This window comes from Grus americana, chromosome 25 (genome assembly GCF_028858705.1).
Source record: "Grus americana isolate bGruAme1 chromosome 25, bGruAme1.mat, whole genome shotgun sequence".
Taxonomy (NCBI): Eukaryota; Metazoa; Chordata; class Aves; order Gruiformes; family Gruidae; genus Grus; species Grus americana.
The window spans coordinates 7,535,653-7,550,010 of NC_072876.1; the positions used below are offsets into that span (position 1 = coordinate 7,535,653).

The window sequence follows — 14,358 nt, forward strand, 5'->3', positions numbered from 1 at the left end:
TTGGGAGTCAATCAGGAGGCGGCGGGGCCGGCCCGACCCTCCTCCCTCCCCCGCTGCCCTCCTCCCTCCTGCCGGCCCTCCCTCTCTCCTTCCCTCCTTCCTTCCCTCTCTCCTTCCCTCCTTCCCTCTCTCCTTCCCTCCTTCCCTCCCTCCCTCCCTCCTTCTACCCGCCCGACCCTCCCTCCCTGCCCGCGCCCCCGGGGCGGCGGCTGCAGCGCTTCCCGACGAGCACCGGAACGCGGAGCTTCCCCTCCGCCGGGAGGGTTTTTGTGGAAAAGGCAACGCTGGAGCCCGGCTCGGCCCGGGCTCTGGGAACGGCCTCAGGGAGCCTTCCTCACCCTGCTCCTCCTCCTCCTCTTCTTCCTCCTCCTCCGGCCCGCAGCCCCGGGCTGCAGCCTCGGGCTGGGGCATGAGGGTGCTGCTGTCCAGTCCTGTCCGTCACCAGCCGATTCCCCATGCACACACTCATCCCCTTCTGCACATCCTCACCCCCCCGTGCTTCATTCCCCCATACTCACCTTCGTCACCCTGTGCTCATCCCTCTCCACATACCTTCACCCCCCCCCGCACACCTTCATCCCCTTCCACACACCTTCATTGTCCTCTGCGCACCCTCGTGCCCTGTCACCCACTTTCATCCCTCTCCTCATCCCCCTCCTCATCCCCATCTTCACACATCATCCCCCTCCAAACACCTTCATGCCCCTCCTCAGCCCCCCACACCCCTCCAGCATGCAAATTCCCCGTCTGTCCTGGACCCCCCCACCCCACTCCATGGTACCCAGGATGGGGATCTCAGCCCACGCGGTTGTGATTTCCCAAGGGAACCGAGCCAGGCCACGGTCATTTCCTCAGAGTGAGCCGATGGGTGGTAACGTGCTAAGCCGCAGCCGGCTGATCACATGCGAGTCCCTGGCCACAACCCAGCCCAACTGTTCGGAACCATGGCCCCAGTACGGGCAATGTGCGGCAGAAATCCCGGTCCTGCTGGCCATGGGGTCTGGCGCGCACCGAGGACTTGTGCCAGCGTACCCGAAACCCATAGAGGTAAAGCTGGGAGAGGGATCCTCCTGGTGCCCTGCTTGAAGAAGGGATGCTCTTTGCATCCCATCCTGTCTAGAAACATATTTTTCTAATTTTCATGCCGAGCTTGGTTGTATTCAAGCATTTCGGGACAAGACAGCCAACGCTGCAGCCCATAAAGCCACGATCTCTGAAGCATCCAGCACATTCAGCAATCGTGTGTGATTAATAAAGCCATATCACATTCTTCCACCCTTGGCCTGGTGCTAACTTGTAAGAAATCTGGACCAAAAACTGCAACAAAATGGCTGCTATTCTCCAAGGGCTGTTCGGAGCACTCGTTACTCATCCCTTACTTGGGCAAAAATGACATTGACTGCTCCTGGAGATGACAGGCTTAATTGAGTTCAATAGGAGTTTAGGCTGAGTAAGGCATGAGCAAACAAGCATGCATTAGCCCATGAATAAAAGCCTGATCTGCAAACATTTAGGAACACATGTAACACCACGCAGGGGAGTACCGAGGGGGTCACCGCTGCGCCGGGCCTGCCAGGCATGCAGAGGTCAGGCTTCAGCTCGATTACAGTACCAGACCCAACTGCTGGCGGTACCGGGATGAGCTTGTTCTGGAGCACGGTGACTCAAGCCCAGCTCGGTGGTTTGTTTTAGTCCTGCCTCTTATTTATTTTTTTTTTTCTCCTCCTTCAGAAGTCCGTAATCCTTGTTTCTGCTATTCTTCGTCCACTGGTGGGAACAGCAACTTCCTTTCCCAAATTATAATATAAAAGAGCTGCAGGCAGCAATGCCATAAATAATATTTTCTTATGGCCAGAACATCCAAGTCTAGGCAAGACACCAAGAACAGCTACAACATTGTAAAACTCCAACACTTCTCCAGAATGGATTCACTAATTAAAAAATGATTCCTTTTTAAAAGCAGTTGAAAAATATTGGCTTGCCCATTACTGCCTGTTGCTTACTGAGTCGGGAAAGAGCCCATCCTGCAAACCCGCAGCCCAGCTTACCAGCCACGAGTCTGCCTTCCCCCTAAAAATTGTCACCGAAATAAATACACAGGAAGGGGAAGGGGAGAGAAAAACACTCTGTCATGGTCACGTCTTTAATTAATTAATGTATCAGCACTTCAAAGCACGGAGCGAGAGCCCCCAAGGCTGAGGGAAAGTTCTCCACCAGGCATGGCACTTGTCAGGAACCAAACAGCTCTGGCCCTTCTACTGCCAGGCGAGGAGTTTCCCAGCGTTGGGCTTCCCTCCTGTACCTGCCAGGATGCAGCCAGCCCTCTCACTCCACAGGCTGCTCAGCTGATGGAGCATTTGCCTTTTGGAGCCCCACAGGAATAACCCACAGCCTCCCCTAAGAGGGTTGAGCCCATGGGCTGAGGCCATGTTCGGGGTTGGGTGCGTGGAGCCCCTCAAGCCTCAGGGGTCTGGGGCAAAGGGAGAAGCGAGTGGTCGGAGAAGAGCCCCCCCACTTCCATCCTCCTGCTCAGCCCTGGACCAGCATCTTTCCACTCATCGGTGTGGGATAGAGATGCCAGCAACCACCGCCTGTGAGAGCCAACGGCACCGCAGTGACATTGGTCCTAGCTAGGATGTGGCACTCAGAACCAAGGTGGGATCTTTTTCTTTTTCCTCCCCTTCGCCCTATAACCATCTTTGCAAAAATAGAATGCATTTCCCAGGAGGTTCCCTTGACAAGTTGCTGACAGTTACCTCCGGCCACTGGCCATACTTGTGCTGCTGCACAAGTGCTTTGTGGGGTTAAATCCATCCCTGCACCACCAAGCCTAACACCACCCCCCTAAAAGGAAGCTTCAGAAACCTCAAAGTCTCATGCTGTGGGGAAAACATCATCCCTGGGGATTGAGAAAACCCTTTGCTCCAAGGAAGACACAGACTTTGGGCTCAAACCCCGTTGATAAGCCTCCTTCTCTCTTTTTTTTTTTTTGATCTTTTCTTGCAGCAAGCATTCCTTTCACACCCACGCACACCCCAGCATCCTCAGCCATTGGTCTGCCGGCGCATCCGTCACACTTTCCATCGGCCAAAGTAGATACACATTTCAACTGCTTCCATTCGTTGTCTCCTCTGGTGTTAACAGCCAGCGCAAACAAAGGGCCCAAATATCCATCGCCCTATTAAATTGTTTTCATTTGTTTCTTGTGCCACAGTTGGTTTGGGTTAGAGGGTTTGTGTAAGTGATTTGGGGTGGGCGGCTGGTACAGTAACCGTGTTCTGGGATGGGGTGGCATCGTGTTGGATGCCTATGGCAGATTTTTTTGCTCCATGTGGGCTGCAGGCTGGGAATCCAAGGGAATTGCAAGCAACAACAGGCAACATGGAGATGTTTTGGGTGCAGTGAGGGAGAAAATCCCCCAGGAGCAGCTGGGATAATAGCAGCTCATGCTCCAGCGAGAGCTTGGGGAACCCAAACCCCTCTCTCTCACCCTACTTTGACTTTTCTGTTTCCACTGGAGGAAATGAGGACAAGTGTTAGTTCAACTGTTAGCTGAGCTTTTCCCGATTTCAAACAGATGTTGGATTTGTGGCTGGATTTGGGCAGAAAGCTCTTGCTTTCCCCACATTTGTTGGCCATATCTAGCCAGGGGATGCTGGCCTTGAACCATGGTGGCTGATTCTCCCTTTAGCTCACAAGAAGGTCTCTGACCTTGCCATGTGGATAAGGGACAATGTTCCACACCAGCCTGTTGTCCTCAAGCTGTCCACCTCCATCTGCCCCCACCATGAGCGTCGGCCAATGAATCACAGAGCCCAGATTCATACAGCTGATGGGAAAACCTCAGCTCCATCTGCAAAGCCACCAGGGCAGATGTTCACCACCGGTCCGGCTGCAGCTCATGGTCCCACTGTCACTGTCATCTGTCCCAGCCCCTCACAGGGATGGGCTCGGGCCACGGCAGCGTTGCAACACTGCCCAGCGAGGACAAGCATCCCTTCTTCACAACTGCATCTGTCTCATCCATGTCCTGCCCCTCAGCCTTTTTGCTCCGGCTACCTCTCACGGCATTAACTTAGGGGACTTGGATCACCCCCAGGATGTGGGAAAGACCTGTACGTGTTCTGGGAAGGGGACTCCAAATTGTATCAGCCCCCCTGGGGTCAGTGCATGAGCTGAGCAGGTGAGAGGAGCGTTATCGGGAAGTCAATGACAGTGTTTTGGGGCACCTTCATTCACTGAATTAATCACTGAATTAATCAGATTTGTGACTGTGCGTGCAGCCAAATCCTCATCCCAGAAAGGTGGGTTTGTGCTGGAAATGGGGGCATGGGTTGCCCTGCACCCCCTGAGCTGCGTCTCTCCAGCATTTCCCCTTCTCAAAGACTCCCTGCAGCCCCCCGTGACACCCCACAGGTCTGTGCCACGGGGTGCCACCTCCCATCCACCACCTCTCCACGAGCAGGGAGCACCAGTGGGGCCAGTCCCAGCAGCAGGGACACCCAAGGTGTGCGGGGCTCTGAGGAACCACCAGCTCGGTGGGATCTGGAGGGATGCGGCAGAGCTGCTGGTGAGCAGCGGGGGCATGGGGGGCTTGGCGGGGCCCGTCTGGGCACTGAGTGTGACTCAGTGCTGCACCACACCTCGTGAGTCACCCCGGTGCTTCCTGGTGCACCCAGAGTTTTCCCTTCCAGGTCCCTCCTGGTGGTACTGACCCAGCCTGGCCCTGTGCCGGCAATGCCGACGCTGCCTCACATGGCCTCTGGCCTTCCTCCACCAGCACCAGCTTCCCTCGGCACGTGCCCACATGCTGCCAGTGCTCTGGGTGCCAGGCTGCTCCTTAGGGACCAAAATCCCCAAAGGCTTCCAGGCAGCAGGGTTAGACCTAATGGGTGGAGAGCCTGGGGTGTGCAAAGACAGCGCAGGGGCTTGCACCAGGGCAAAATGGGGCAAAACAAGGGTTTGGTGCCCAGTGGGCATCAGACTGGGCAAGGGATCCCTCACAAGGAGCTTGGGCAGAGCCTGGCCACGTGTGGGCTCTGTGCACACTCATAGGGGGGTGAGGGAACACAAACCAAGGAGACCACCAACCCCTCTCTCACTGAGAGACTGAGCTACAAAATACAAACCAGAACCTAAAAAAAAAAAAAGGGGTGGGGGGATGAATTTCCAGGATCCAAGTTCAAGAAATATCTCAAAGGAATGAGATTGGAATTGCAGTCAGTCTCATCTGCTAAATATACTCTGGACCTGACTCTGCCGTCTGCCCCAGACCAGCGGTCTGTCCCCAATTTGCCTGGAGAGGGTGACCACAGCTGGATGAGTGTCCCACAGTGCTCTGCAGTCACCGTGCACCTCAAGCCACCCCAGGAGAGGCTGTAATCGCAAGCATTCACTGGGCAGAAGGTGGAAACAGAGGGAGTGGAGTAGGACAGGGATGCAGGAGCATCCACCAGGCACTGGCACATGGTCCTGGCAGCTCCGGCAGCCCCGGCACCGGCGCTACTCGCAGGCCAGCTTCCCGTCGAAGCTGGAGAGAGCGATGGCGAAGGCCTGCACAGCGCAGAGCGGGTAGTTGTAGTCCATGGTGAAGGCGTCGTCTGCCACACGCCCAAACTGCATCACGATGTAGTCGGCTGCAGGAGAGGGGGTGAGTGGCTGGGATGTCACCTGCACATCCATCCCGCCCTTTTCCCAGGGGACCCACGCAGAAGCATCCCAAAGAAGCCATCCCTCCCTCCACCAAGCTCTGCCTGCGGCTCGTGCACCAGCTGCACTGTACCACAGTGCATGTTACCAAAAAGCATGATTTTTCCCATTGCACTGTCCAGCACGGGCCCACAGCACCTTTCAGTCCCCCCAGCACCCCTCCCCAGGAGGCTGCAGCTCCCCAAGGGACAGGGACCCCACTCACCCCCCCCGTGGGACTGCTGCTACCAGAGGGCGGGTGACAGGAAATCTGTAAAAATAACCAGGGGCCCCCGAGAGGTTTTTTCTGTCCCGTAACCCAACACCCCAGAGGCTGAGGGCTTCTGACTGCGCTGGACAGGTGACAAACGGCCACGTCCGGCCACTCACGCGGGGACAGAGCTGCTGCCACCCCCGAGGGACTGTCCCCGAGGTGTGATGCACCCCAGGGTGAGCCCACCGGCAACGTGGGATGTGTGCCGGGGGTGATGCTCTGGGGTGAGTGGGTGGCTGTAGTATGATGGGGGGGACTCAGCACCCCACAGGATTTGATCCTTGCCCTAATCTGCCTGGCAACAGGTGACCCACGCACTCCCTCTGCCGGCACCCAGGGCCAGCAGACAGCTGCCAGCGCAGCGCTGCACGCCCTGTCCAGCTTCTGCCAAGTCAGGCAGGTCCCCAAATCAGCTGTGCATGAAAAAGCTAAACCTCAGCAAAAAAAGAGGGTGCTGGAGCCAGTTGATGGCAGTGCTCCCCCACCATCACCCCCCCCCATCCCCTCCCCGGCTTACGGTCACTGCCGTGCACAATCTGGAAGTTTTTGACAGAGGCATGGGTGACCCGGCCATGGAAGTTGAGGACATAGGACTGGGTCTCATCATTCCACACCGGTGCCTTGTTGTGCAGCTCGATCACGTTGTCCATGTTTTTGTTCTGCCATCGCATCAGGAGGCCATCGTTATCCTGGGGAGGGCGAGGGGGGGGGGGGAAGAACAGAGTTGAGGTGACCCCCCCCCCCAAGCCCTGCCACCCCCCTGTGGTGTGCCCAGGGGGATGCTCTGTAGCTCTCCAGCTGGGAGATGGGATCCAGTGTGGAGAAAGAGATACAGACACTGCATCTCCCACCTCTCAGGGAGGTGCCTTGAATTTCAGGGACACCAGAAAGCCTTTCCATGCCCCGCAATGGGTAAAATCCAAGGTGAACCCCAGCAAATCCAGCCCCTAAGGAGTTTCTCCCAGTTTAGCCCTCAGACTTACATTTCGGGGCCGGATAGGCACCCTCTCATTGTCGGCATTCATCCCAGGGATGATGACTGTCATCTTCCGGGGGCCTTTGAACCCTAAAACATTGGTCTCCTGCAAGAGAAACCCCGTCCCTAAAACCAGTGACTGCCATAGGCTGCAGCCTCTTGCTGGTGGCTAAACGAGGGCTCAGGGACGGATCCAGCCCATCCCGCATCTCTGCAACCCCCAGGGCAGAAGCCCAGTGAAGGGGTGCAGGTGGGGACCCCCTCACCACCTGTCTGAGGGTTCCAGGGGGGCTCCCTGTGCTGCTGCTTACATAGACCACGGCCGAGAGCTCCTGCCGCACGTTCGACCAGTCGGCATTGGCCCTGTCAGGGTTCACGCCGTTGTCAAACACTGTGAACTTGGTTCCCATCAGGTTGGATCTGCAGCCAAGGACAGGAGGTGGCCGTGATTGGTGCCACCAAGTCCCCTCTGACCGTGCCCCACAGCCCCCCCCACCCCTGTCCCACCCCCTCCAGACACAGCCCCGGCTTTGCTGTAGCTGCAAAACCCCTGTGCAGCCCCTGGCCAACACCATCCTTCTCACCCTTTAACCAATTGCTCAGTTTCAGGGCACCTGTCCCCTAAATTGGGATGTTATAAGGTGCTGCCACCACGGGGACTCCCCAGTATCACTGCGCAGCTGCCAGTGGTGCAACAGGCCAGGACTTGCCAGGCACCGTTTCTAGCTGTGACCTGTCTGCTGGGAGGAACCAGATGAGCCTGTTTTCCCCTCCTGGCCCCCTGACACTCCCCAGGGTCAGGCCCAGCAGCAAGGAATGAATTTAGCCTCCTGCTTGACCCAGCCATCACTTGGGACAGCTGGCAAGACACGGAGCAGGGTGCTGCAGGAATGGGGTGCTGCAGGAATGGGGTGCCACCTCTGCTCCTACCTCAGCTTCCCAATGAAGTTCTCCCCCCCCCGTGACAGGTCGGTGGGGTCAATGGAGATGAGATAGTTGGAGGTCTTGCTCTTCTTGCGCTTCCTCCCGGCAAGCAGGAACACCTGAGTGGGCAGTGGGACCATGTGGGGACAGGGCACCGCCATTGCCGTTGCCACTGCTGTCCCTGGCTCACTGCCCTGCTGTGATCTCTGCACAAAGCTTGGGCCAACAGATCACTGCCGCGACCTTGTGCAAGTCATGGAGTGAAGATGATCCCCAAAATACTGGCAGAGCCGTGGGGCAGGAGGGTCTGAGCCCAGCCCAGCATTAGCATGGCTCTCTGGCTGATGTTTTCTCATCACCCTGGGCACCATCATCACGGGGCATTTCCTAAGAGGAATTTCAGGGCAGTGGAGCAGCCCCATCTAGGATCCACCACCACAGTGGGATGCAGGCTGGCATCCTCCCAAAATCCCGAGCATGCTCCTCAGGATGGGTGCAGAGCCCCAGGGTCCCCACACCCCTGCTCACCTTCTTGTCATTATCCAAGTGGAGGTAATAGGTGGGGTAAAGCCCCCGGTCCATCCCCTTCTTGTCCCGCGTCACTCGGCACTTGATGGTCACCCCCTGTGGCGCTGGCCGTAGCACAAACTCCTCCAGGTTGTCCACCTCAATGATGGGCGATGGGGGCCTCTCCTCCTTCAGCTGCAGCATGAGAGGGGATGGTGACCCCAGAGCCAAACCTGCCAAAAGCTCCCCTCCTTTCCCAGCTCCTGACCCCCCCCCCCAGGCTGCGGCTGCTGCTTGCATCCCCCCGTGGTTTTGGGGATGATGCTGCAGCAGGTCTCCCCAAGGGATGCTCCAGCCCCCCTGACTCACTCGGGGCGGGGGAGAGCTGCTGCCCCCACCAAGGGGACCCCTTCAGCTCTGAGGGGTTTTTTTCATACCTTCTTTGATTTCTTCCCTTTCCCCTTCTTGTTGGAGTTTTTCTGCGGAGTCTCTGGGGTCTCCTCCTCACTCTCAGCCACTTTGGGAGGAGCTGCAGGCAGGAAGAGGCAGGGGCACGGGGGGGGGGGGTGTGGGGGGGAGACCCTGGCTTTGTTGAACCCCAAAATCGAGCTTGGCATAGATTCACAGCAACACCATCAATCATAACCCCGCTCTCCATGGCCAGGCTCACCTACACCTCCACAAGCCCCTCCAGCACCTACCACCTTTCTGGCACATCATCAGTGCTGGGCTCTCACCTTTCTTTTTGGTTTTCTTCTCCTTGGGGGGGGTTCCGCCAGTCTGGAAGAGGGACGCTGGGTTTTTCTTCTTCTCTGACCTGATGGGTTTGGTGCTGGAGTCAGAATTGTCCTCCTCGTCGCTGTCTGTGGTGGCTGGGGGGAACATGGAGGACATTGTCATGTGGCACCGGGTGCTGCTGGATCAGGGTGATGCTGTGGCACAGCAGGACTGGCTGCCATCCCCACGCACACACACTTGCCCCATACCTTTCTTCTTGCTTTTCTTCTCCTTCTTCTCCCCATTCACCTGGAACATGGACATTGGTTCCTTCTTGGTGTTTTTGGCAGATTTGGCTTTGCTGTCGTGGTCGCTCTTGTCGCCTGGTGGGACGCAGGAACCGATGAGCAGCCCGACAGGGGGACGGGGACAGGCAGGGATGGGGAGGTGGCATGGTGGGGACAGCAGGAAGGAGTGAGCTGGGGGGAGATTGCACGGGGTGGGGGCGATTGCCCTGCAGCCCCCTGAGCCTCCTGGGACAGCGATGGGATTGGGACACAGGTGTCCCAGCAAGGACAGATGCAAGTGGCAACAGAACCAGACTTGACCTGTCCCTGTCCCCTGGGCACTCACCCTTTGGCTTCAGCTTCTTCTCCCGGCTCTCACCCGATGGGGGCTCTTTGGAAACCTTCTTCTTGAGTTTTTTTGGTGGGTCTTTATTCTCCACCTCTTCCTCATCCTCTGAGTCCTCATCTGGCTCTGCCCAGAGGTGACACCATAGTGTCACCAAAGCAATTACCTCATGCACTGGGGACCTGTAGCCCCATGGTTTGCAAGCAGGGAACCTCCCTCAGCAGCACCAGCTGATGTGGGCATCCATCCCACCACGGCCAGAGCGCTGGGGCTGTGGGTGCCCAGCCCAGCCGCGGTGGCCAGTGGCGCATTGGATGTGTCCAGTGCCAGACACAGCATGCAAAGTCACACTGCCATCTCGCGGCTGCAGCCCCAGGGTGCGGAGTAGGGGGGGGAGAAGCCCCATCTTTTTGCCCACCCCATCTTTTTGCTCCAGAAAGATGGCCAGGGAGCTGGAGGCATCAGCCAGCTGCTGACTGCCACTTTCCCAGGGAACGTGTCCCCCTGAATCCTGACTCCCCAGTCAACGCCATGCATGCAGCTCCCCTGCCACATCCGCTTTCCTCCTGGGTGCTTAGCTGGGTTTTGGCCAAAAAGCCCTCCAGGGGCATACAGAACCCCTACAAACATTGGGAGCATCGATGGCACCAGTGGGACATGGTGCACAGGGATGTGGTGCATGAGGACATGGTGCACAGGGACACAAGGTGCCACAAGTGGGTGCCTGCAGAGGGGTGGGTGCTGCCCCCCCACCTTGCTGCTTCTTGGGGCCCTTGGCCATGTGGAAGCGAGGGACCGGGCTCTCCTTCTTCTTCCGGGGCTCCCTGGTGAATTTGGAGTAGGGGTCCTTGTCAGTCTCCTCCTTCTTCTTCCTCAGCTTCTTCACCCCTGTATGTTTCAAGCAACACCCACATTGGAGAGCACTGCAGGTGCAGGACGCAGCTGGGGGCGGGGGGGGAACCAGCATGTCCTCGCATTTCCATGGGAGCTGTGTATGGGGGGAATGTCCATCCTTACCCTGCACTGGGGCGTGGGGCTCCTCCGCAGCCCCTGCCTCACCCAACTTCTTTGCCCATAGCTGCCGGGGCTTGGCTTCAGGCTCCAGCATGGGCTCCTGACGCTTCTTCTTCAGCTTCTGCCCGTGTGGATGGTGCTGTGGAGATGGTGCCAGCCTTAAATGCCTTTTCCCTTTGGAAGGTAACCCCTGCTCATACAGTACCAGCTCCCTTTCCAAAATACGGCCAGGCTTTGCCCCAGCCCCGCGTGGGAGCAAGGATCTGCTCTAGGGACAGGTACATGCACTGACTTACCGTGGGGCAGCCCCCCCAGGGAAGGCAGAGGGAGGAAAACACAAAGGGGTGTTAGCAGACAGACAGGAGAGTGTCAGCACTGGGACAGATGGTTGTGTGCAAACCCCTGGGATGAGGGACATGATGCCAGTATTTCCCTGAAATCATGGACCACACTGACACAGAGGGACAAGCCATGCTGTGCCATAGGGACCTCAGCCAGGAACCACCCCAGGCACTGGCTCATGTCCCAGTGGGTGTCTTGGGGGACCTGAGCCAGGACAGCAGACACAAGGATGGGCAGGCAGCCTGGCTCTGCATCTCCATCTCCATCTCCTCCCACCCACGCAAAAGGCTCCCATTGAAAGCAAGGGGCGGGGCGGGGCTGGGGGTCAGTGGGAGCAGGGGGAATTAGGCACAGCACACCTAATCCCAGTTAGCCAGAGCTATAAATAACCCTGATTTACCAAATACAGAGCATCTGGGGCAGCACTTGGCTATGGACAGGAGATATTTGGGGAGCGGGTGTCAGCTCCAGGGCCCCCATAAAGTGATTTAAGCAAATTTAGTTGCACCAAGGCACCCACCACCTGACAAAGCACCTTCCCCCTCACAGGGGTTTTGTCCCTCTGGGATTCCCCAGCATGATGGGTGAAGGTGGTTTGCAAGGAGAGGATCCAGCCCCCCCCCCCAAAGCAGTGATGCTTCACCCTCTCCCAGCACCATGGATTTGGAGGGGGGAGGAGGGAGTAGAACCAGCAGGTTTCTTCCATGTCATCAGCTCACACCAAAAAGCTCCTTCGCATCCTTTAATCCCTTAAGCATCTGGGGGGGGAGGACAGATGCTCACTTCATTACTTAACAAAGGCCTTTGAGGAGGGGCTGCTGATTAAATTGGATCCTCAATGAAATTGCTGCTGAAACCACTCCAAGGCCTGGTGGCACCCAAGGGTTCTGCTGAAAAGCAGCAAGGGGCAGTGTGTGTGTGTGTGTGGGGGGGGTGTCTGGCCTTCAGGGTCACAGCCCGGGGAAAGTGAGTCATGGCTGCCAGCTTAACCGAGAGGCTTAATTAAAGTATTAATTAGGAACTGAAAGCCCAACTCATGGGGTGCTTTGAAGTGATGCAGAGGGGGTTTGGAAGGATGCACAAAGGAGCAGGGGAGGCTGTGGGATCTCCGCTACCCACTTGCTCTGGAGGTGGGGTCCCCAAAAGATCATGCCCCCTCTGGGGCTGCAGCACCCTGCCAGAGCAACCTGTCTAGCCCCAATTCAGTCTTGGTCTGGGGCCAATGTTTGGGGTTCTCCTACAACTAGGTATGGTGGCACTAGGGATGGGGAGGGGGGCGGTGGGAATGATTTTTTCTCACCTGTTTGGGCTTGTGCTGCTGGGGGCTGCCCGGCTCCTCACTGGGGCTGTGGGGCACAGAAAGCAATGGGTTGAGGGCTTTCAGCCCTTTGCAGGTCCTGCAGGGGGGAGGGAGGTGGGCGAGACCCTCTGGCCAAGCAGCATGCCAATTTTTGGGGCAGGAGGAGGAACATCAGCCTTTCATTTGACTCAGGAAATAGCTTCCCCGCCATCCTGACCACATCGAGCTCAGACGACGGTTCTCAGCCACCGGCATCCTTTCTAGCAAGGAACATGGGACAGGCTCTGCCTTGGCCAAGAGTGACAGCAATAAGGTTAATTTGGGGACACCCCCCCTAACAAACACTCTTTCTCTCTGCCAGCCAATGAGCAGCATTGCACCAACCCCCAGAGCAAAAAAAAAAACAACCCAAAACTGATAAAACAGCTCATTAAATTGCAATTAGACTGTTAATAGGAGAGAAAGGTCCTGGAGGAGATGGGAGCCTGGTGGGGATGCCCAGCACATCACCCACCCCACAGGTCGCATCCTGCCCACTGGCACTCACCTGTCAGCAGCCCAGACCTCACGCAGGATTTCCGTCTGCAGCGGCATGGCTCCAGCCCAGTGTCGAGCAGGATGGCTCCCTCTGCCCTGCCCCTACCTCCTTCCCTCCTCCCTGGCACTAGCCGCTGACCCCCCCGCCGGAGCTGCAGCCCCTACCAGCCCGGGGCTGGACCCATGGACTCAGCCGTGGCAGCAGCAGTCCAAGCAGCCTCACAGCTCAGCTGCCTCTGTGAGCCCCTGCTGCAGGAGGAGGAGGAAGAGAAGCTGAAGGAGATTATTAACTTTTTATTTCTTCTAGAACTCGGTAATAGGATTTCAGGAGCTTCCGGCCAGGCTTGCTGGGAAAGCAGCTGGCAGGGTGGTAATCCCTGGAAAAGGGGGCCTTATGGGAGTGCAGGGGGGCACAGGGTGCCAGTCAGACCCTGAGTGTCTTTTGGGGGTGCATGGCTACCCCCACACTGGGTGGAGTCCCCGGCATGGTGGGGCTACTTGCTCCAACCTGGTGTGGGCAGACGGATGCTGCCTGTCCTTGTTTAGAGTTACCCTCCCTGGATGTGCCTAAAAAAATGTCATCTCAGCTATATAAACATGGGATTTGGGCTGTTTTGCATGAGCTGTGCAGGGGAAGCCCGTGCAGGGGAAGGCAGCAGCCCGGGCTTTCAGGTGATGCTAAGGGCTTCCCTACAGACGGCCACCCTGCTCTGAGCCCATCCCATGTCTCCAGGACCCTATGGGTGACAGGTTTCACACCCTGCACATGACTGTTTCTGCCTCGCCTTGCTGTTAACAGCACTTTAATATTTAGCTGTTAATATTCCCCTCTTGAAGCTGCCTGCAGATGCTCTCCAGTTGCAAAGCTGGATGAGCCAAGTGACCCCAGTGACCCCACCGGACCCTCGGTCTTGCTCAGCCCACCATAGACACCCCAAAACCCCCGTCACCCCATTTCCCACCCCGTGCCCAGTGCCACTAGATGGCATTTGAGCACTGCGCACCCAGGACCTGCCAGCACCGCGAAGGTTTTGACAGCTTTGGTACAAAATCCTCCTGGTTTCCCTTCAATCTCTAAACCATGTCTCATCACCTGCCTGAGTTTAATCTGTCTTCCAAGGAGGAGAAAAGCACCAAACCGAAATAAGCCAAAAATCTGCTTTAAAATAGTGGAAAAGCCCAGAAACTGCAAAGCAAGTTGGTTTTTTACTGGAGAGCAAGCGGGGTTGTTTCCTATGGAAAATGTGGCTTGGGCTGCCCCCAAATGACTTTTTTTCCCTGCCTGCAACCAAAAAAGCCAATTCTTCACAGAGCCCCTGGGTCTCACAGCACCCTCCCCAGGCAGCACCCACTGGGATGCTTTGCTGGCTACGGGACACTCCAGGGATGGTATAAAACCAGAGACCTGGATGAGCAGCCACACAGCATCACTGGTGCTTGCAGGCT

The 14,358-nt window shown here is 57.2% G+C and overlaps 1 protein-coding gene across 4 annotated transcripts; it reads right to left on the reverse strand.

Annotated features, from left to right (window-relative positions):
- Nucleotides 1–2,238: 2,238 nt before the first annotated feature.
- Nucleotides 2,239–13,041, reverse strand: TULP1 (TUB like protein 1). 4 transcript variants are annotated; one of them, XM_054803833.1, is made up of 14 exons: nucleotides 12,923–13,041; nucleotides 12,376–12,503; nucleotides 10,737–10,872; nucleotides 10,473–10,607; nucleotides 9,720–9,845; nucleotides 9,356–9,565; nucleotides 9,107–9,241; nucleotides 8,807–8,898; nucleotides 8,391–8,564; nucleotides 7,869–7,981; nucleotides 7,250–7,358; nucleotides 6,946–7,044; nucleotides 6,480–6,651; nucleotides 2,239–5,636 (listed from the first exon to the last, which is right to left on the reverse strand). In XM_054803833.1, the coding sequence occupies exons 3-14, from the start codon at nucleotides 10,825–10,827 to the stop codon at nucleotides 5,503–5,505; spliced, it is 1,590 nt and encodes a 529-aa protein (XP_054659808.1). In that variant the 5' UTR covers nucleotides 10,828–10,872; nucleotides 12,376–12,503; nucleotides 12,923–13,041; the 3' UTR covers nucleotides 2,239–5,502. The 4 variants fall into 4 exon arrangements, with proteins under 4 accessions (XP_054659808.1, XP_054659807.1, XP_054659806.1 ...); XM_054803832.1 differs by having other exon boundaries at nucleotides 9,356–9,469; nucleotides 12,376–12,421; nucleotides 12,923–12,970; XM_054803831.1 differs by having other exon boundaries at nucleotides 12,376–12,421; nucleotides 12,923–12,970.
- Nucleotides 13,042–14,358: the final 1,317 nt, after the last annotated feature.

Coding starts and splice junctions, on each gene's coding strand:
- TULP1 (XM_054803831.1), bottom strand. CDS start 12,969: ATGCCGCTGCAGACGGAAATCCTGCGTGAGGTCTGGGCTGCTGACAG. Junction 12,422..12,922: donor GAGGTCTGGGCTGCTGACAG/GTGAGTGCCAGT, acceptor TGTGCCCCACAG/CCCCAGTGAGGAGCCGGGCA. Junction 9,846..10,472: donor GGGCCCCAAGAAGCAGCAAG/GTGGGGGGGCAG, acceptor ACCTCTGGGCAG/AGCCAGATGAGGACTCAGAG.